Genomic DNA, 23,569 nt, shown 5'->3' on the forward strand with positions numbered 1-23,569 from the left:
CCCTTTACAGAACAATGTGTGAACTACAGCACATCTGATAACTACAGACCAAAACTTGTGATTTTTCTGAATCTAAATACCCTCCAAACGATAAAATAATAGCATCCCTTGAATATAGGAAACCCCCATTTGATAACACAAAATGTTAATATGTTTATGCCATTGGGTAGCATTCTTGCATACAAATCTTGCTTCTGCAGGACGACATGGACCCTATCCATCAATCCCTCAATCCTAAACTCAGTGATTTTTTTTCAAACATTAATTCTATTAAACAATAGCTCGGGAAACTTAGGTAGAGCATCTGAGGGCCCTTTATCAATATTCTTTTTTTCCCCACCCCCACACATAAAGGGAAGTAAAAAAAATAAATAAATCACCTAGCAATAAAACTCTGAAAAGAACTTCCACCTCGGAATCAATTTCCGATAATACATTGTCATGTTTTGGGGAAATAATCAGTTTAATGAGAAACACAGTTCCCATCCACAGTATCTATTGGGTACCATCAGCTATTTTTACTGACAAATTATCACAAGCTTCAGACACAGAATCTAATTGGGTTTCCTTCTCGCTGTCTTTTTTTTTTTTAAATGATATTTTAAGCTAGGCATATTTATTTTGCTTGCTTTAATCTGGGCATGGCTGGGTATATGAATGTTGCTGTGATTTATAAAAACACAGTGATGATCAATCTTTCATATATACATATATATATAAAGTCTTACCTGCAGTGTTTGTGAGATCCTGTTAGGGTTTCAATGACAAAGCATTCGCCATCATGAAGGCAGTATGCAAGATCCTTATCTTTGCATGGCTTAAAGTGCTCAGATTGTTCAATGGAATACGTTGTGGTATCTGGAAATGGAGGAAAAACACATTTTAATACAATAGATATTATTCCCATTGACCATCAGCTTTTACTTTAAAAAGACTCAGCTAGGAGGGTTGAGCTGAAAGAGAAATTACAGCGTTCATTAGCTCTAGACTTCAAAATAATTACTTGGAGATACTGCTAAACCAATTTTGGTCACTATATCACAAAAAAGATGTTGAGAGTTTGGGAAAAATTCAGAGAAGAGCAACTAAGACGATCCAAGGCTTGGAGACTAAAACATATGAAGAACAGCTGCAGGACTTGGGTTTGGCTAGTCCAGGGGTAGGCAACCTTGGCTCTTTTATGACTCATGGACTTCAACTCCCAGAATTCCTGAGCCAGCATGGCTCAGCTTCGAAACCTCTCCCTTTCCCCTCAGCATGGTTGGCTCAGAAATTCTGGGAGTTGAAGTCCATGAGTCATAAAAGAGCCAAGATTGCCTACCCCTGGGCTAGTCTAAAGAAAAGAAGAAATAGGGGTGACATGATAGCAGTATTCCAGTATTTGAGGAGCTGCCACAAGGCGAAGAGGAGGTCAAATTATTCTCCAAAGCACCAGAGGGCAGGACAAGAAACAATGGTTGGAAACTGATCAAAGAGAGAAGCAACCAAGAACTAAGGAGAAACTTCCTGACTGTTAGAGCAATTAACCAGCTTATTTTCCAAAGCATCAGAAGACAAGACAAGAAACAATGGTTGGAAACTGATCAAAGAGAGAAGCAACCTGGAATTAAGGAGAAACTTCCTGACAGTGAGGACAATCAACCAGTGGAACAGCTTGCCTCCAGAAATTGTGGGTGCTCCATCACTGGAGATTTTTAAGAAGAGACTGGACAGTCACTTGTCTGAGGTGGTATAGGTTCTCCTGCTTCAGCAGGGGGATGGGCTAGAAGACCTCCAAGGTCCCTTCCAGCTCTATTCTATTCTAAGATGCATTGTTATTAAGGACATGACCTCAGGTCTATGGAGAGAAATAGGAGATTCTAATTTTCTCTGATCATGGTTTCTAGTACAGGCTCCAGGATGTTTCTTGAAGCTTTGTAGAACACAGAACAATAGAGTTGGAAGGGATGTTGGAGGTCATCTAGTCTAACCCCCTGCTCAAGCAGGAGACCCTATACCATTCCAGACAAATGGCTAGCCAGTCTCTCCTTAAGAACCTCCACAGATGGAGCACCCATACCTTCCGGAGGTAAGCCATTTCACTGGTTAATTATTCTCACTAGTTATCATTTTCATTGTGTAGCTAAGAAACAGAAAGTCTTGGGAGATGCCTTCAGCCATTGGTTCGGAAAGCATGATGGGGAAGTGGAACATGAGAAGCTTGCGTCTATGAAAGTCAGAGTACTCAGTTGGTCCTGCCTACTCTCACCAGTTTGAATCTCTCTGAAGTTGCACACTGAGTAAGATGCCAGGGACTGGACTGGCCCTTTCACATTTAATGCGTGAGCTGTTACAATCACCATCTCCTCCTTTTCATCTCTGTCAATCAGAATGTGAATTTTCCATCTAGAATCGTGAAATATAAGACAACTTGTGAGTGTTCCCTATAATTGGAAGGAATTTTATTGGATGTCAGCTGTATAATAATTAAGTCTGTATTGATTTCTAAGGCAGCAGAGATGTCAGCTTTTGAAACACAGTAGGGACTGATGCCAAATCCTAGATATATGCTTAAAATGAGTCATCAAGAGTCTAACTGTTTCCATCTCATCTTCACCTTTTAATTTTATATTTATAGTTTCTATCTGGCTGGCAATTGTCATGGATTTCATTATTTCCTGGTTGGAGAGACCCTTCTTTTCTCTAAGTATTGCTGAATCATTATTACTTCCATATTCCCCAAATTCCAAGTAATTATTTCCATTGAAATATTAAAATGCTGGGTTTCTCCTTGTTTCCATTCCCGCCAATAAAAAGTACATTATATTTGAAGATATTAGGATAATATATAGATATTATAGGATAAGATAGATAGATAGATAGATAGATAGATAGATAGATAGATAGATAGATAGATAGATAGATAGATAGATAGATAGATAGATAGATAGATAGAGATGGATGAATGGGTGGATGGGTGGATGGATGGACAGATGAACAGACTGACAGATAGATGATAGATGATAGATAGATACACACAGAGAGAGAGATACAGAGATAGAAAGAGACAGAGATAGAGAGAGATAGAGATAGAAATAGAGATAGAGATATTAGGATAAAAGATACATGTAGATATTAGGATAAAAGGATTTCTTAAGGTAGTCCAAATAAACCTGTATTCCTCACACAACAGTCATAAATGTTTCAGCTTTCTGCTACTTAGCAATAAATATCACATTACCTTACCTTCACACAATTCTCATCTTGAATAGCTAAAACATATATATCCAATATTGTAACCCATAAAGGAAATAGACTCATAGATGTGGAAGAAAGATAATGGTGGACTGCAAGCAAAGGAACCCATCCAGTTTTTGTCACCACAGTGTAACAATCCAGAATCTAAGTCAAATGCTCAAGCTTCTTTATTTCTGTTTATATTAAAAATAAAAAAGCCAAGCCTATTTGCTCCCTCTACATCTTGCCGTTCTAGTTCAGTTTCTCGCATTCCATTATCTCCTAAATAGCTTGCCCTAATTAGATTCTAGGACATTAGCAAGTATTGAAGGAAAAGTCTTCATCATGATTCAGTCCAAGCCGGGAATAAACAACATGGTGACTGCTTTAGAAAGAAGGTTGCATTTTATTGAAGAGGCGAGCCAGACAGAAAGATGGCTCTGGAAGAAAAGAGAGAGAGCACATGTAGGGAGTGGGTTTTGTTTGGAGTTGTTTCCTGTTCCTATTTGAGGCTTTGTATTTCCTGTGTCATGTATTCTGACTTGTGTCCCTTTGACATATGTGGATTAATCCTATTATGTCCTGTCTTAGAGTTTGCATGGGGTATGTAGATTTTAGGTTTCTTTGTCTTCTTAATTTTCTAGCTGGGGGCCTCCAACCATGCTGGATTATTTACATCTGCATTTCTACAGAGCTGGTTTCTGCTTAGGGGAGGGAGACTTGGGGTTGTTAAGAAAAAAACCGGGCATGCTTTTCCGCCTCTTTAAGATCCTTTGAGGAAATATATTTTTCTGCCCTTTTAATATTTCCTTCTCTGGGGGGGGGGGTGACTTCCCACACAAGTATATCAGAGGTATTGTGTAATAATACACAAAGCAAGAATATTTGGTTCATCTTAGCTGAAGCAACAAGCTTTCACAATTGGAACAGAATGAAAATAAAAAGAAAATAAAAGAACATTATTTTCTTTGAACTTTCTTATTCTAGTTTTTATAGCATCCCAAAATCATCAGTAGGCTTGATCGCCATTCTCTATTAAATCAATGCTATTCATTAGTTTTCCTTTATCCAATCACCATTGAGCTAAATGTTGATACATCACCTTTTAATGTTTAAGCAAATCTTTTACACCACTGCATAAATAATATACAGTACAATGGTGTTCCTGTTCAATTAGATTACATTTCCTCCAATAGCTTTTTTTTTTTGACAGATACTCTACGAGTAGAAAAGAATAAATATTGTACTCAGGGTTGAAATGTGGGATCTTCGCTGCTCTCTGAGCTTGGTGTTTTTCTTGCAGACATTTTATTATCAAACATCAGCGCACCAATAATGTTACCCAGTTTGGTAACAAAACGTCTGCAGGAAAACCACCAAGCTCAGAGAGCACCAAGGACCTCACAGATATTCTACAGCAGTGGTTCTCAACCTTTTTAATGCTGCGACCCCCCAACCGGTCATAAGTTGAGGACTACTCAACCAGTCGTAAGTCGAGGACTACTCAACCGGTGCAGCACTGTTTGCAGAATGGGACTTTTGGCGGGCTCAGCAGGGCAGAGACAGCCTGGACAATTCCTATTGGCTTTTGAAAGCCAATAGAATTAGACTCTATTCAAGAGAGTCTATTTTATTGGCTTTCAAAAGCCAATAGAATAAAAGGGAGTAGCACAGCTAAGGAAAAGGGGGAAAAAATGGCAGACTGCGTTGTTTGGCGACCCCCGTGAAATGGTCGTTCGACCCCAAATGGGGTCCCGACCACAGGTTGAGAACCACTGTTCTACAGAATTGCTTGAGAAAAGGAAGGGATGGAAAGCCAGCTCTTAGGTATAGGAAATTATTTCAAATTTTGGAAGTGCTACTATTTTGTGAGATGAGCAAGGATTAGGAAAGTCTCTAGAACTCCTTCAAATATAACACAGTGAATTACTGTTCTACAGACCATCGACTTGACATCCATTGGAGATCAGCAAAAGATTCAGGTTAAAGTGCAATAAAAAAAAATATTTATTAAGAAATTAAAATTGCCAGCACCTTATTCTAAACTACATTTCATAAAGTGGAAAAAGGCAGAGGAACAAATGAACGGGAAACTCATTGGGACCGTCTTCCTTTATTCTTTTATGAGTCCTCGGAATCAGCTTTTCGCTATTCCTGGAGATGAATATGGCTGGATATAATTTCTTTTCTCTGTTTAAATGTGCTCAGAGTAGATTTGAGCTAATCAACTAAATAAAAGTAGGAACAAAAGTAGAATGATTGGGTATTTCGTGAATAATGCTCATCCTCAAATTACCTTCAGTTACTTGGGAGAAAAAAAAAATCCAACAATTATGGCTTCTTCCGAGTTTTAGTATTTAATTCTTAACATTATAGCATGTGGTGTTGTTCCTATAGTACTTATTAGGAAGAAAATGTGAACGAATCAATAAAGCGAATCTGGGTAATCCTTGTATGATCACAATGCAGCCCCAAATTTCCTCTGCTAAACAAGACCGTTGTTAAGCAAATCATGCCTCATTTTATGACCACCGCAGTAGTTAAGTTAGTAACATGGTTGTTAGCCTGGCTTTCCCTTTGATTTTGGTCACAAAAGGGGAATCATGTGACCCCAGAACACTGCCACTGTCATAAATATGAGTCAGTTGACAAATCTGAATTTTGATCATGTGATCAAAATTTGTTTCCTTTCCACAAAGTATTTAATTAAACCCTGGCTTTCATACTGACTTATTTATGTTTTTAATTTATATAGTGGGTTTTTTTGTCTTTTAGGATTGTAAGCTGCCCAGAGTTACCCTAAGGCAGTGTTTCTCAACCTTGACAATTTTAAGGCATGTGGACTTCAACTCCCAGAATTCCACAGCCAGCGTTGCTGGCTGTGGAATTCTGGGAGTTGAAGTCCACATGTCTTAAAATTGTCAAGGTTGAGAAACACTGCCCTAAGGTAAGATGGGCGGCCTGCAAATTTTGCAAATAAATTTTACAAATAATTAAGTGAACCAACCAACTCCTTGAGTCTGAGCCAATTCCACTTGTGTGGTTGCTAGCTAGTATTGGATATTCCACTTTTTTTAATGAACATCCCACTGCTGCCACCACATTGTCATGGGTTCTTTTTATACATCCTCTTCATGATCTGTTTTCCTTGTTCTTTGTGGGAGGAGGGGGCTTCGTGGTATCTGAAGTAGAACATCCAGATTCAGTCACAGTTTTGTTCCATACAGCAGGGGTCCCCAATCCCTGATCCATGGACTGGTACCGGGCTATGGCATGCCAGCTATTGGGCCACACAAAGAAGCAAAGCCCCATCTGTGGGACGGAGATTAGTTTCCATACATTGCTTCTTATTCTACCTTCAGGTGCTTTGGAAAATAAGTTGACCCCCCCCCTTCTTTGTGGCCGGCCCTCAAATATTGGAACATGTCACCCCTAGCCTCCCCTTTCTGTCTGTGCTTTAACCACCAGACCAAACTGGCTTTAACTGACTTCAAACATCAATAGGAATCCAAGCTACATTTATCACTATTAAATTCCAATTTTCCCCCCTATAGTTGAGGTGCAAAGATTCACAGCCCTGTACTAACACTATAAAATATTAGAATATAATATGAGAACTGATCCCTGAGAATGAATGACCGACATATCTCCATTATTCAGCCCGCAAACATTAATCCTGATTTTCAGTACCCCTTTCAATATGAAACAAACATTAAAGGGAAAAAAATTGTGCAAACAAAGAGGGCATATAATGTGAATAGCAAAGCCAAACCAAAGAGAGAGAAAAAAGGACATGTCTGAAAATATGACTAGGTATTAGCACTTCGCATTTACCACCAGAGATGCGAATGTATCAGCTTATCGCTGAATACAAATGACAACATTTTTAGCAGCAGCGAAATGTGGGCAATTTCCTCTTATATTTAATTAAGCTCAAAAATGACCCAAATCCATAGAAGGGAATTGAAGATGTGTCTACTCTTTCTCCACCACTCTCTCTCGCCGCTCTCTGCACCACCTTCTGTCTGAAGCAGGGATGCTTCCAAACCAGACTGTGATGCTGTATGATAGGATGCTCTCGATTGTTCCCCCTGTAGAAAGTGGTTAGGACAGGGGAAGGAAGATGTGCTTTTCTCCTGGGACGCAGAAAATGCAGGCGCTGCATGATAGGCAGAAGACATTGCGAATAACAACTCTTTTTTTGCCTGATTCTTTCAGAAAAGTGCATTTAGCAACTTCCATTTTTGTTTTCAACCTATTTTTGGTTATAATGATGGATTCACTTTTAAAACTGTTCTTTGTTCTTTTTTTGTTGGGCTTTTTTTTTGGCATTGATGTGTAATCTTCTGTTTAGTTGTTAGCTGTTGCCTGAGAGATACAGATTGGTTTTAAAATATTATTAGAGATACTTTGAAAGCTGTCTAGGGAAATCTTTATTTTGACAAGCTGTATGTAAGGCTTTCAGTAAATGAAGGGACATATTCTGGGAAAGTCATTTCATTGCAGCAGTGCTCCTATTGATATTCTGCATTTCCTCATAGATCTTCTTACCTCCCATAATTTTAACCCATTACTCTGTATAATTTCATCTCAAATATATCATTCCATGATTTCCAAGTAGTCAAAATAGAAATGAAACATACCTAAACCTTCCTAAATATCTTTCTTACTTATTTCTTCAGCCTATGTGTATATATATATATATATATATATATATATATATATATATATATATATGTAGGTCTTTGGTTGTTTGGGTTTTCTCCCGCGTAAAATTGGAAGTGTATTGGCCACGTTTCGACGAAGTCCCATTCGTCATCTTCAGGCTGGTGTTTTCAGCTTCGTGCTTCTCGATTGCTCCTCGAAGCACGAAGCTGAAAACACCAGCCTGAAGATGACGAATGGGACTTTGTCGAAACGTCGCCAAGACACTTCCAATTTTACGTGGGAGAAAACCCAAACAACCAAAGACCTACATACAAACACTCGCGAAAACCTCAGAAAACATATATATCCAACACATACTTCATCTATAATGGACAAAAATACAAACAAACAGAAGGAGCACCCATGGGATCACCCCTCTCACCTGTCATTGCCAACCTCTACATGGAACACTTTGAAACCCAAGCTCTAGAAAAATCGGATCACAAACCCAAACTCTGGCTCAGATATGTAGACGACACCTTCATAATCTGGCCACATGGGAAAGAAAAACTGGACAACTTCCTCACACACCTCAACAGCCTACACCCCAAAATACAGTTCACCATGGAAACAGAAGCTAACAACCAACTTCCCTTCCTGGATGTCTTAGTCTACAAGAAATCCAATGGCTCCCTAGGACACACCATCTACCAGAAGAAAACACACACAAACCGCTATCTGCACGCTCTCTCACACCACCACCCAGCACAGATCAACTCTGTAGCCAAGACACTCATCTCCAGAACAAAACGCTTAGCTGACGAACAACACCTAAAACCCGAACTACACACTCTCACCAATGTACTAACATCCAATGGATTCCATAGAAATAAGATTACAAACCTAATCCAAAAAGAAACCCCCACTAAAATCCAAGACAAAGAACAAGAAAACGGCAAAGCCCTCCTCCCATACATAAAAGGCACCACAGACAGAATCAGTAAGATCCTCCATAAACACAACATCAAAACAGCATTCTGCACAAACAGAAAAATATCCACCATCCTTAGAAACCCCAAAGATAAAATTGAATTAGAAAATCAAGGAGTATACGAAATCCCATGCACCACTTGTCCCACCACATACATCGGACAAACCAACAGAAGAATAAGTGCACGCATTGAAGAACATAAGAACTCAGTCAAAAAAGAGGAACCAACATCTTCCCTGGTCCAACACTTAAAGCCACAGGACATGAAATTGACTTTAAAAATACCAGAACCATTGCCAAAAGTGAACATTTTAATAACAGAATAATCAGAGAAGCCATTGAGATAGAAAAACGCCCACACAGCATGAACAAGCGAGATGATACCTCCCGCCTACCAGCCATTTGGAAACCCGCCCTTATTGACAAACGACTCCCTAACACAAAAAATGATACCAGACCCACACTCACAAAAACCACACAGGATGTCACCACCACACATCCACGCAAAAAACAAACCCAAAGCCACACCGATGACGAGGCACGACCACAAACCAGAAGCCAGACCACAGCTGCATCATTAGCCACTTTAAACCCCTCCAATCCATACATGAAGCAAACTGACACCCTCCATGAAGAGGAGACACAACCACGAACGAGAAGCCAAAAACTAGCAAGGCAGCCCAAAATCTTAAACCCCTCTGCAACTCAGACTAACCTGAGCACAACCAAACAGAACACTCCCCCAGCCAATCAGAGCACAGCCAAGCCCCTAACCATTCAGAACACACCTCCACCCAATCAGAACACAGCCAAGCTCCCACCCAATCAGTTCATACCCCCACTGGCAGTTAAAAGGAAGAAACAGCTAAGACCACACATTGCTGCTCAAAGCACAAAGCTGAAAACACCAGCCTGAAGATGACGAATGGACTTCGTCGAAACGTTGCCAAGACACTTCCAATTTTACGCGGGAGAAAACCCGAACAACCAAAGACCTATATATATATATATATATATATATATATATATATATATATATATATATATATATATATATACATTTTTAGATTGCTAACAAAGAATAAAGGGAGAACTAGGATAGCTATTTCTAGTTTCTTAACTCTCTTCAGCCAGACTTACCCTTCTGAGATTCGAACCTGGGCTGTATGTATGTTAGGCAGCTGTATTAACAGATATATATATATATATATATATATATATATATATATATATATATATAATATATATTATATATATATATATATATATTTGTTTTCTGAGGTTTTCGCGGGTATTTGTATATAGGTCTTTGGTTGTTCGGGTTTTCTCCCGCGTAAAATTGGAAGTGTCTTGGCAACGTTTCGACGAAGTCACATTCGTCATCTTCAGGCTGGTGTTTTTAGCTTCTTGCTTTGAGCAGCAATGTGTGGTTTTAGCTGTTTCTTCCTTTTAACTGCCAGTGAGGGTATGAACTGATTGGATGGGAGCTTGGCTGTGTTCTGATTGGGTGGAGGTGTGTTCTGAATGGTTAGGGGCTTGGCTGTGCTCTGATTGGCTGGGGGAGTGTTCTGTTTGGTTGTGCTCAGGTTAGTCTGAGTTGCAGAGGGGTTTAAGATTTTGGGGTTAGGGAGTCGTTTGTCAATAAGGGCAGGTTTCCAAATGGCTGGTAGGCGGGAGGTATCATCTCATTGCCAAAAGTGAACATTTTAATAACAGAATAATCAGAGAAGCCATCGAGATAGAAAAACGCCCACACAGCATGAACAAGCGAGATGATACCTCCCGCCTACCAGCCATTTGGAAACCTGCCCTTATTGACAAACGACTCCCTAACCCCAAAATCTTAAACCCCTCTGCAACTCAACTCAGACTAACCTGAGCACAACCAAACAGAACACTCCCCCAGCCAATCAGAGCACAGCCAAGCCCCTAACCATTCAGAACACACCTCCACCCAATCAGAACACAGCCAAGCTCCCATCCAATCAGTTCATACCCTCACTGGCAGTTAAAAGGAAGAAACAGCTAAAACCACACATTGCTGCTCAAAGCAAGAAGCTAAAAACACCAGCCTGAAGATGACGAATGTGACTTCGTCGAAACGTTGCCAAGACACTTCCAATTTTACGCGGGAGAAAACCCGAACAACCAAAGACCTATATATATATATATATATATATATATATATATATATATATATATATATATATGATCCCTGGGTATATCCGTACTTAAAACCAAATAAATAAACCTGAGCACCAGGGAATGCTATAAAATTTTAATAAAAATTTTAATAAAACGCCTAGATTTCGTCGGCGGCTGCCGACATTATCAGGGCTCAAGATGCTGATCAGTAGGAGAGTCCCTTTTATAGGTTGACTAGGGTCTGCACCCGGCTTTTAGATCACGTCACCGGGCCTGATGAAATAGACTGTGTTCTGGTTGCCGGTTTCTTACTAACAGTTATTCCTTTCTTGCATTTCCTGTCTATGTGAATCTAGCGAAGAGAAAACATCTGATGCCATTTATATATGCCATATATATATATAGCCACCCATCTCACAAGCAATTCTGGGCGACAGAGAACAGAGCTAAAAAAAATAGTTAATAAATGCATTTATTATTTATTATTAATTTATACTAATTCATTAGTATAAAAAACTTTCCTGTATAGGTGTCTCTGAAGATTGTCAGCCCACTTGTCAGTTAGGACTGAAGAAGCCTCTTGGATGAAAAGCAAAACTTTTTTCAAACAAAAACAAATAAATAAACAAGAAAGTCTAGCTACCTTTTGGAGAAAAAAAAAAGTACCTTTTTTACCTACAGCTGCAAAGATTACTTAATTTTGTTTCGCCTCCCAAGAGAAATAACAGGTTGGCTTTGCAATAAGGGGCAACTTAATGTACGCCAATCCAACGGGAATGGAAGGGAACTTTTCTTTCTCCTTAACGAGTTGGCCAAGAGGTACTGAAGATCAATGTTGTGGTCTGTCCCTCTTCTCTTTCCAAAGTTTTGGAGCCCTGCCACTTTAAAATTCATGGCGAAGAGATTCAAAACACAGGGAATACACCTTGAAGCTCTGTCTTTCAAAAAAAGAAGAAGAAGGAAATAAATATTTTATAACCCAGGAGCATCAACACTGCCTTTGAGTGGTGAGACTGGATGGCTGCCATGTTTTTTTTATCAATATTAATGTCCTTGATATTTTACTATGAAGGCACTCATCGGGGTTACCTTGGCTCAATTCTTCTTCTTACAGTCACTTTCCCTCCCACTCCCATATTCAATACATCACTAGCTATCTTCTCAGTGATGAGTTGGGCCTGTAGCTCCCTTCATTGAGCATTCTGTTTAGACCTAGTTGACTTAGAAGATTAGCCCAGAAACATGTTTCCTGGACCCTGTGATACACACCCAAGAGGTACTACATGGTATAGGAAGGAGAAGCTGCAATGGAATCAGTTCTAGTGAGAATGGATAAAGCTTAGCCATGAAATATTGTAAGAAGGTGTTAAAGTCAAGAAGCTCAAATCTTTGGTCACTGAATGAGAAGACTTACTGGAAAAGACCCTGAGGATGGGAAAGATTGAAGGCAAAAGGAAAAGGGGATGGCAGAAGAGGTTATGGTTAAATAGTGTCTGCTTCTGGAGATTTTCATTCATCCAGATATGATTGCTTTTTCTGGAGGCACCTGGACTTTCTTGTTTTTCTTCGAAGAAGTTTCGCTTCTCATCCAGGAAGCTTCTTCAGCTCTGAGTGGATGGTGGGGAATGGAAAGATTTATACTCCTTGCAGACAGCTGGCCATTTGCATTCTTTTAGAGAGTCGTTGGGGCCATTTGGAGGTTTACCTGTGTGCTCAGGGTCACCTGAGTAGTGCAAATGGATGTGGAGTCTTGGAATGCAAATGACCAGCTATAAATATGTTTTAGGTTTTTCAATGATCTTAAAGTTTCCATCTTTACTTTTTTTTATGGGAAAATGAGCATGCAAAGTAGTTATTGTAACACGCCCCAAGAAAAGATAAGTAATCAAATACTGTGAGGATTAGAGGGGGAAATATATATATAGCATGCCCAGTATTCATTTCAAACACCTTATTCCAGAGCAAGCCCTTTACAGAATAATTACATACAGATTTATTTGTAAATAAGTCCTACCGATTTGAGAGGAATGTACTTTTAAATAAATGTTTATATGTTTTCTATCCTTGTCGTGTATTACTTATCATTCAAAGATACCTGGGCATGCAATCTAATTCCAGATAAGCATTATATATATATATATAATAATAACCTCACTGACCATTTTTTTTCTCTTATTCTAGAAAGCTAGAGAAGTAGGCCAGGATATAGGGCTTCGTGGAATGAAAGGTAGAGATAAATAACACATTTCCAATTCTCAGCTGGTTCTCTCATCCTGGGTAGAATGTCAAAAGAATGATGATTTACCAGAGCATCTATCATTTTGACATCCTAATAATATGGGGGAATATAGAACCAAGCAACCTTATTGTCAAAAGTACTTTCATATACTGTAGGAATATCAATGCATCATTCATTTAATGCTACCACAAGGTAACTTTAGGGCACCCATATAAGTCCTATAAATAAATAAATGTATTCAGAGTCATGGTGGCACAGCGGTTGGAATGCAAGATTGCAGGCTAACTCACTGCTCACTGCCAGCAGTTCGATCCTGACCAGCTCATGGTTGACTCAGCCTTCTACAAGATAAGACTATGTTATACTTGGTTCATTTAAATCAGCCAAAATAGAATGAAATTATGGATCCCATAATATATATAGTCTCAATTAAAAATGAGCAGAAAATATCTTGGAAAATTCACATAGCTAGAAAATACAGGGCTGGAATAAAGCTTTACGATATGCAATAACATGTAAAACAATCATATAAGCCTAAACCAAATATACGAGGACAATTCGGAAATCAACCTCCATTTGGTTATCAATGACAGACACTCACAGATACAGAACTTTTATTATACACATTAGAAAACTACAACATTACATTACTTGTTGACCTAATTTCCATTCAAATTGAGGCCCTTGTCATAACATCTTACAAGGCTTGAAATTCTTTAGTAGTAGTCGCTCGGCGCCAAATTGGGCTGTAGGCAGTGGGTGATCAGAACCATCCCAACAGAACTGTTTCAGAAGTTCTTGGGTGCATCTAGCAGTGTGTGGATGAGCATTATCAAGAACCAACACCACACTGGAAGTGAGCAGGCCTCAACGCTTGTTATGGATGACTCGTCTGATAACGTTTCACAGTAGATGTCTGAACTGATAGTCGAACTATGCTCCATGAACTTCACCAGCCATACTCCTTTGGCATCTTCACATCTGGCAGGATTTTCTATGGCACCACTTCCGGTGTGATGGTGGTTCACAATAATGCTCGCCTGTACATTGCTAGACACACCCAAGAACTTTTGAAGCAGTTCTGTTGGGATGTTTTTGATTACTTCCTCCCCCATAGCCCAGATTTGACACCGAGCGATGACTACTAAGGAATTTCAAATCTTGTAAGATGATTTGAATTTTGAATGGTGATTATGTTGAAAAGTAATGTAACATTGTAGTTTTCTAATGTGTATAATACAAGTGTCAACGCTGCTAACATTGGATGTTCTGCATTGACAACAGATGGAAATGTAGCCATCTTTTTCCCTTTCACTTTTAGAGCTAGATGATGCTGGGAGTGGGGGATGTGAATGAGAGTCTAGCTAGACATAACAACACTAAACCTAGCGTGAGAATCAAGGTTATTGAGCCCAGAACTGATAAAGAATTGGTGGGCTGGAGAACTGGAGAAGAAGCCCATGCTTCAAGCTAATTGGCAAATGTGATTTATGACAGTTAATTGGAGGAGGGAATTGTGCTTTGGTACTATGTGCCCAGGGGAGGGGAATTCAGTTTTTGGCTTCGATTATATAGTGCCGATATTATGCTACTCGAATAAAAGATTCTTTAAGGTAAACAATGCCTCGAAGTCCTTTTGAAGATTTTCATCTGTCAGAACCATGACAAGTTTTGTATCTGTGAGTGTCTGTCATTGATAACCAAACAGAGGTTTATTTCTGAAATGCCCTCGCATCCATATAATTCAGCTGCCATTGGACCATTTCCTTCTATTGCATGTGTAAATTTGGCCAAAAAAGAGAAAAGAGAAGAAAAAGCTTTTGCATTATTTAAAGAGATCTGAATTCTATGGATACTATCAATGGATACACTCATTTCTAGATAGGTCTCTCAAGAAAAAAAAAAGAACAACTTTTTTTCTACTGCCAAGGGGAAAAAAAAGAAAATAAAGAAGCTCAGAGACCACTTTGGCAGATGCTATATACATTCCTTATCATATATCAACACCCTTCAAAATAAATATCCTTCACAGACTGCTCAGTTTGTAGATTCTCCTTCCTCCCAAAGGATTAAAATCAGCTTCCAGCATTTCTGCTTACGCCCCTTTACTGCTCAGTTCTGCCTTTGTTTATGAGGGAAATAATTATGTAAACTTTCAACATTCTGAACAATGGCTAATAATTCCAGAAACTTTTCTCCTGACAGGCAGTTTTTCCTAGGATGGTCCTTGCTTTTTGTCTTCATTCTGGCTTGGGTTTAATTCATGTTAATCACTGTAAGGTAGGTGGTTTCTTCTTACATTACTTTTACTAATTTGCTTATTTGCATCCTACCTTTAGGTCGCTACAATCGACCATATCCAACTCACTTTCCACCTCCCATTTTCTCCAGAACAAAACCCTGTGAGGTGGGTTGAGCTGAGAGAGAAGGACTGGCCCAAAATCACCCAGCCAGCTTTCATGTCTAGAACAGTAATATCAATAGCACTTAGACTTATATACAGCTTCACGGTGCTTTACAGGCCTCTCTAAGTAGTTTTACAGTGTCAGCCCCCAACAATCTGGCTCCTCATTTTACTGACTTCAGAAGGATGGGAGGCTAAGTCAGTCTTGAGCTGGTCAGTATTAAACCTCTGGCAATGGGCAGAGTTTGCAGCTAAGTGTTTCTATAATAAATTCTAGAATATTTTGTTATTCTAGGACGGGGTAGGCAACCTTGGCTCTTTTAGGACTTGTGGACTTCAACTCCCGGAATTCCTGAGCCAGCCATGCTGAGGGGAAAGGGAGAGATTTCCAAGCTGAGCCATGCTGGCTCAGGAATTCTGGGAGTTGAAGTTCACAAGTCATAAAAGAGCCAAGGTTGCCTACCCCTGTTCTAGGACCATCAAGATCCCTTCAAAATCTTCTACTCTACTCTACTCTACTCTACTCTACTCTACTCTACTCTACTCTACTCTACTCTACTCTACTCTACTCTACTCCTATTCTATTCTATTCTATTCTATTCTATTCTATTCTATTCTATTCTATCTTATAGATACCTTAAAGCAGTTTTGTACAACATATCTTTGTTCTTTGCTTTAACATTTATAGGATGGTTACAATTTCAACAGATAAGAAGCTCGAAACTCACACTTCATTCAATTCTAGTCAAAAGGGGGAAAAAAAGATGTGTTTAGAAATTGCAGATACCTGCAACAGAAGAATGGATGGTGAAGCTGGTAGGATTGACAGAGATGGTTAAATTCACAGCCTTGAGGAAAGAAAAAACTGGCAAATTTTATTTTTTACATGGAAACCACTTTTGGACTTTTTGCAAGAAACTGAAAGAAATGATTTCGGAATTTGATGATTGGAATTATATGAGACTATGGACAAATAAAGTAGATAAATGTTATCAGACTAAGAGTCTGATGTATATTCTTTATGTGTATCTGTAGAAGAGAGACTGGCAGAACCAGGGGGAGGAGTCAAACAGGGAATCTGTTTAGACTCTCTACGTAGTCACAAGAGAACAAAGTCCAACTCTCCTGGAAAACCATGGAAGCTTATCTCGATTTACTCAGGTGCAAACTGTTAGTCGAAGAAGATTCGTCTATAGAGGCTTGAACAATACATCAGTAATTTTGAACTCTTTGTGGGTGGACCTGACATATCTATACCAAGGTAAGCCAGAAGTCATTCTTTTTCTAGGTTTCCTTTTTCACTACTCTCTTTTCTGCATTTTTACCGCATCCCTTTCCTGAACTTGTTCATCCGTTTCTATGCTTAAATCATTTTCCCCCCATTATTTATTTATTTATTTATTTATTTAGCTCTCATCAGTTAGTCATACCCCTCCAGGATTTGAACCTGGGCAGCTTGCACATTAGGCAGCTGTATTAAGGAGGAACCTGTGGCTCAAAAGAATCTCCCACTAACTCTTTGTCAGCCACAAACTTTTGAATTTACAGTATTCACAGTATGTGAGGCCTGCCTGCAAAACATGCTCCTAGATTGGAGCGAAACGCAGAACAGACTGATTTATATTTGGTAGACCGGGTGCTCCACCCAACAGATTAGATATATACCCTCCCTGGTTTCTGCTGACAGGAGTAAGGGGGAACCTGTGGCTCAAAAGGGTAATACAGCTGCCTAACATGCAAGCTGCCCAGGTTCAAATCCCAGAGGGGTATGACTAGCTGATGAGAGCTAAAGAGCTTGAAATAGTATACTAGTCTCCCACTAACTCTTTGTCAGCCGTACGTTACTTCACAGCCTTCAGCCCTGGATATCACGTCACAGAACTCAGGAGGTTACAACGCTAAAGCTCAGGATGCTACAACACATCCTACCACCCAGGATGTTGCAACACAGAACTCAGGATATCACTACACTAGATCTCAGGATGTCATCACACAACCCATTACCCAGGTCGTTACCACACAAAAGACTAATGGGCACACAGCCAGCACCTCAACTACTCAGAATGTTACGAACAGCAGAACAATCCGCAAACAATAACTCCAACACAGCCAACCAACCCACCTACAGCAACTAAGCCAGCACTCCACACACCCCCCACCAATATTTATAGAGAGACAGCAGCTCTGATCACACTTTGCTCGCACAACACAAAGCCGAAGACCCCAGCCTGAAGATGACGAGTGGGACCTTGTTGAAACATCATCAAGGTACTCTCAATCTTACATGGGAAAAGCCCCGAATATGCCAAGACCTGTATATATATATATATATATATATATATATATATATATATATATATACACATATATGTATGTATGTATGTATGTATGTATGCATGTATAGGTCTTTGGTTATTCGGCTTTTCTCCTGCATAAAATTGGAAGTGTCTTGGCAACGTTTTGACGAAGTCTCATTCGTCATCTTCAGGCTGGTGTTTTCGGCTTCATGCTCCTAGAAGCACGAAGCTGAAAACACCAGCCTGAAGATGACGAATGAGACTTCGTCGAAACGTCACCAAGACACTTCCAATTTTACATACAAACACCCGTGAAAACCTCAGAATATATATATATATATATATATATATATATATATATATATATATATATATACAGAGAGAGAGAGAGAGAGAGAGAGAGAGAGAGAGAGAGAGATAAATTCAACAGAGAAAGCTCACATTCCATTCAACTCTAGTCAAAAGGGGGGGAGGAAAAAAAAGAGATTTGCTCAGAAATTGCCTATAAACAGATCGTGACTCTTAAAATAAATAGTTCAATGGTAACAGTTCCAAATGGCGGGTTGGGATAGAAGATGCTTTTTGAATGCAGTTCAATGGTGATCAGAGGAGATCATACATATTCATGGGAGCTGAATGAAAGGGCTGTGCAAAACTTTTTTTTATCAGATGCTGAATGGTTTTTTTGGAAATATGTAGGTCAGAAGTTATGAAATAACCTCATATGGAGAGGAAGAAAGAGGGAGATATTAGTTTGACATAATCTTGATTACCTCCCCTGGTGTGCAAGCTATGGTACATTTTACGATTCTCTTCTTTGATGCCCTTCATTGCAACCTATCTGGATTAGAACCTCTTCTAAAATTAATATTACAGTAGATGGTTACATAACAGTAAATTTGCCCAACTCAGTGGGATTTTCCATTTAGGAAACAATGTATATGCTGGTCCCTGACCAGTTCAATTAAAGAAATCCACTGCCACTAAAATTAATGGGGAAAAAATGCAATAGAGTTATGATTGCTAAGGATGATGGTCCTTTGAGGGAGGGAGACCTTGAGAGGGAAATTAATAAATAAGATGTAAACCAATCTAAATACCCAGACAACTGTTTCTCCCAGGAACCGAACAGCTTCTTACAGGACTTAAAATCATTATAAAAAAAATAATCTGTCAAACATTTCTTCTTTAATTAAACTAGCTAAGGAACCGAGGAGGGGGCGGAATAGACTAATTAAATGATATTAACATACCAAGGACATTTGTGTTTCATTTTAATAAAAGGACATGAAAAAGTTTCACATTACTTGGTGAAGGGAGGGAGGGAAAAGTAAAACTTCTGGAACTTTAAATTTTAGTAGCAACGACGGTAGAGGGAACTGTCAGAGACTGCATTTCCAAAAGGTGGCTTATATTAAAAGAACATTTTTAAAAAGTCATTGAGGCTTCATCTACTGCATTTGGATAGTCAATGCAAGGGCAAAGTCTTCAACACTGAATTCTTTCAGATAAATAACAACAACAACAACAACAATAATAATAATAATAATCCCAAAACAACTGGAGCACCACTTGAACACCATTGGCATTGACAAATTCGCTATTAGTCAATTGCAAAAGGCGGCCTTATTAGGAACTGCTTCCATCCTGCGACGATATCTGTAATACCATCAAACATCCACATCTGCCTATCCCAGGTCTTGGGTAAGGACTCGATAGGTAGACAAAATGCCAAATCCAGTGTGAACATCTGGCTGACTGTGCGATGATCCATAATAATAATAAAGTTGGAAGGGACCTTGGAGGTCATCTAGTCCAACAGCCCTCTTCCTCTGCAGATTCATGATTCTGTATCTCTGATACAGATCTATCTATCTATCTATCTATCTATCTATCTATCTATCTATCTATCTATCTATCTATCTATCTATCTCTATCTTCTATTTATCTATCTCTATCTATCTATCTATCTATCTATCTATCTATCTATATCTCTATCTATCTATCTATCTATCTATCTATCTATCTATCTATCTATCTATCTATCTATCTATCTATATCTCTGTATCTCTGTATCTCTCTCTCTCTCTCTCATCTATCTATTCCTGTACTTCACAGAGATTGATTGGAAGAAGCCAAGAAAACCTAATATAACAACACCCCATTTTCAAAAGCATGGAGATGAACAGAACAGAGTAGAATAGGAGGTGGAAGGGGCGTTGGAGGTCTTCTAGTCTAACCCCCTGCTCAAGCAGGAGAACCTATACCATTTCAGAAAAGTGACTGTCTAATCTCTTCTTAAAAACTTCCAGTTATGGAGTGCCCATGATTTCTGAAGGCAACTTCTGTTCCACTGTCCTCACTGTTAGGAAGTTTCTCCTTAATTCCAGGTTGCTTCTCTCCTTGATTAGTTTTCATTCATTGCTTCTTGTCCTGCCTTCTGATGGTTTAGAGAATCATTTGACCCCCCCTTCTTTGTGGCAGCCCCTAAATACTGGAATACAGCTATCATGTCGACTCTGTTTCTTCTTTTCTGTGATTTTTTTTATTTTTTTTCTCTCTCTCTTTCTCTGTAATAAAAATGTTTCTGGTCTGCAAATGCTGTTATGGACAGAATGCAATGGGATGTGTTATTTTTTTAATAGGGACTTATTATTGGAATACCTGACGTATCTTGCATCTACACGACATATTATTTCACTGGGTTTGTGTTGTGTTGGGGAATTTGCAGTTAGGTGGTAATACCAAACAACCTTGACTGAAGTCAAAAATGTTTGTGACTTGGATGAGAGAACACTCTAAATCCCAAAGCTATGAAAACACCATACAATCACAAGGCTATGAGCTGGTTAGGCAAGTTGTGCATTGTAGGTGGAGTTGCAGAAACCAAGCTCAACTTGAAGGAGACTTTACAAGTCACATGAATTCTTGTAGATGAATATTTCTCTGTCTGTGGATGGATGGATGGGTGGGTGGGTGGATGGGTGGGATTATCCTTTAATTTATGGGAAGGAAAGGTCAAAAACAAAGGGATTGAGACAGACTATTGCACGAACAATGTCCAGGTATCAATTTCTCCTCTTGCTGGGAAAAAAAATAATAATAAAGAGGATTTCAGCCTGTTACAATGCACACATAGGAGATAAAGACATAAGACTTTAACCTTGGCTTGGCTATATAACTGGCCTGAGTTTTATAGTTTGCACTTGCTGATTTTTCTTCATATTAATGGCTGTTCTAGTAGCTACAATAAAACAGCGGTGCCCTTGCGTCTCAGCTTATGAGCTTTCTGCTTCCAGTGTCAGATTGTGTGAAGGCTAATGACATAAAACACTTTTGAGAAATCTAAGGTAGATCTTTCATTTGCAAGGAGTACATATTGCGGTCTAAATCCCTCAATGCCCTCTGCTTCTAGGCAGAGGTGATCACATTAAATTCACTCTATATCAATCTAACTTCAACACATGCTCTGGTGGGATTATTTTGACACAGAATGGCTCAAGAATAAGGTCTTGAGTCTCCATGTTACTGATCAGTTTTTGTAGCACACTTTATATGAGGTGGATATGTTTCTAACAGCCACTGTGTAGGACAAACAGGTAGAAGACTGGTGAAGTGCATCCATGAACACTGACAAATAGTCAGAAGACATGATGAAAATTCTTTAATTGCTCAACACGTGGACAGATTCAACCAGAGTTTCAACTGGAAGACTGTGAGGATCCTAGAACTTGGAGCCTGCTAGACCAGGACTTTTCAACCAGTGGTACGGATGCCACCGGTGGTACATTGGCATCTGGCAGGTGGTACGCGACCATCCTAGAAAAGTGGTAGTGGGGGAGAGGAATGAGCTGAACCTTTGACAGCACTGTACAAGCCTGAGCGAGAGACGGCTGGAGCTGCAGGGCTGTCAGGGCTCAGCAGAAGCGCCTGGATCAGTGCCTCTTTCCAGCTGATCGGTGCTTCTTCGGGGCTGTCAGGGCTCAGTGGAAGCACCTGGATCAGTGCCAGGCTCCAGTTGGAGCTCAGCCCTGATCCTGGCACTTCTGCTGAGCCCAGAAGAAGTGTGACCAGCTGGAATGTTGCAGGCTCTCCAGGGTCTTGTGATTTACATTCAGATGCTTGGCAACTGATTCATATTTATGACGGTCAGAGTGTCCCAGGGTCATGGGAAGTGACCAAAACCTGCTGCAACCACCTAGCAGATGGGGAGAATAAAAACCAAACACACCCCACCCCCACTGCCAATTCTCAACAGAAATGCTCACAACAATGAAAACCTTGGACAGGAGGAAGAGCGCTGCCGGGCAGGCAGGCAGGTGTCTTGCTCAGCTGTGGCAGATGTTGCCATATCCTAAAAGAGGTAAAATGGGTGAAAAGGTTGCAAAACCCTGTCCAGGACCTTGGAGTCCTAGTGGACGATCAATTAAACAGGAGCCAGCAGTGTGCAGCAGGAGCCAAAAAACCTAATACAATCCTGGATTGTATAAACAGAGGCATAGAATCAAGATTACGCAAGGTATTAGTACCGCTTTATAAAACCTTAGTAAAACCACACCTGGAATAGTGCAGGCAATTTTGGTCACCATATCACAAAAAAGATGTTGAGAGTTTGGAAAAAAATTCAGAGAAGAGCAACTAAGATGATCAAAGTCCTGGAGACTAAAACATACGAAGAATGGCTGCAGGACTTGGGTTTGGCTAGTCTAAAGGAAAGAAGAAATAGGGGAGACATGATAGCAGTATTCCAGTATTTGAGGGGCTGCCACAAAGAAAAGGGGGGGTCAGATTATTCACCAAAGCACCAGAGGACAGGACGAGAAACAATGGTTGGAGACTGACCAAAGAGAGAAGCAACCTGGAATTAAGGAGAAATTTCCTGACAGTGAAGACAATTAATCAGTGGAACAGCTTGCCTCCAGAAATCACGGGTTCTTCATCACTGGAGGTTTTGAAGAAAAGGCTAGGTAGTCACTTTATGAGATGGTATAGATTCTTCTGCTTGAGCAGAGGGCTGGACTAGAAGACCTCCAAGGTCCCTTCCAGCCATATTCTATTCTAGACCAAGTCAAGTCTGAAAATTGGAGAGAATTCTTGGAGGGCTGGCACTCAGACAAATCAGCCATCAATAGACACATACAGATAAACCATATCTACATACCACTCAAAAGAGACAATCAAAAAGCCCAAAGGAAACTATGAGACCAGACACCTTCTCACCAGCAATCAACACCTAAATTTCTAAGTTAACACCAAGATTAACGCTACACCAACAATCAAGAAGGAAACAATACCCCAAACAAGGAACTACTAAGATAGACATACAAGCTAATAGTAAACAACCTAGTTAAGGAACTACCAGGAACACTCCCACCAACATTGACAGGGCAAGCCAATAGTACATAAAAAGAGAGCAAACCCCACTCCCTTCTAGCACGGATGATGTTACCTAGTTGGGTAATGAAATGTCTGCAAGAAAACAACCATGTTGATAGAGGACTAGGCACCACACAGAGACATTTTCCCCTTTTCCTTCTGGTTGAAGAACAATGCAAATATTCGTCTCAAGGAGAGGGTTGCCACACAATTAGATCATTTTTGCAACACTAAAGGGTTTTTTTTAAAAAAAA

The 23,569-nt window shown here is 39.6% G+C and overlaps 1 protein-coding gene across 1 annotated transcript in view; it reads right to left on the minus strand.

Moving 5' to 3' along the window:
* Window positions 1-724: 724 nt before the first annotated feature.
* LOC120317901 (pro-neuregulin-3, membrane-bound isoform-like) overlaps window positions 725-23,569 on the minus strand; it is a 198,033-nt gene continuing 175,188 nt past the window's right edge. Inside the window, exon 2 of the mRNA XM_039364913.1 lies at window positions 725-858. Coding sequence (XP_039220847.1) covers window positions 725-858 — 134 coding nt within the window. The remainder of the gene's footprint in view (window positions 859-23,569) is intronic.

Source organism: Crotalus tigris, unplaced genomic scaffold (assembly GCF_016545835.1).
Source record: "Crotalus tigris isolate CLP2741 ecotype Arizona unplaced genomic scaffold, ASM1654583v1 scf7180000019930.301333, whole genome shotgun sequence".
Classification (NCBI taxonomy): domain Eukaryota; kingdom Metazoa; phylum Chordata; class Lepidosauria; order Squamata; family Viperidae; genus Crotalus; species Crotalus tigris.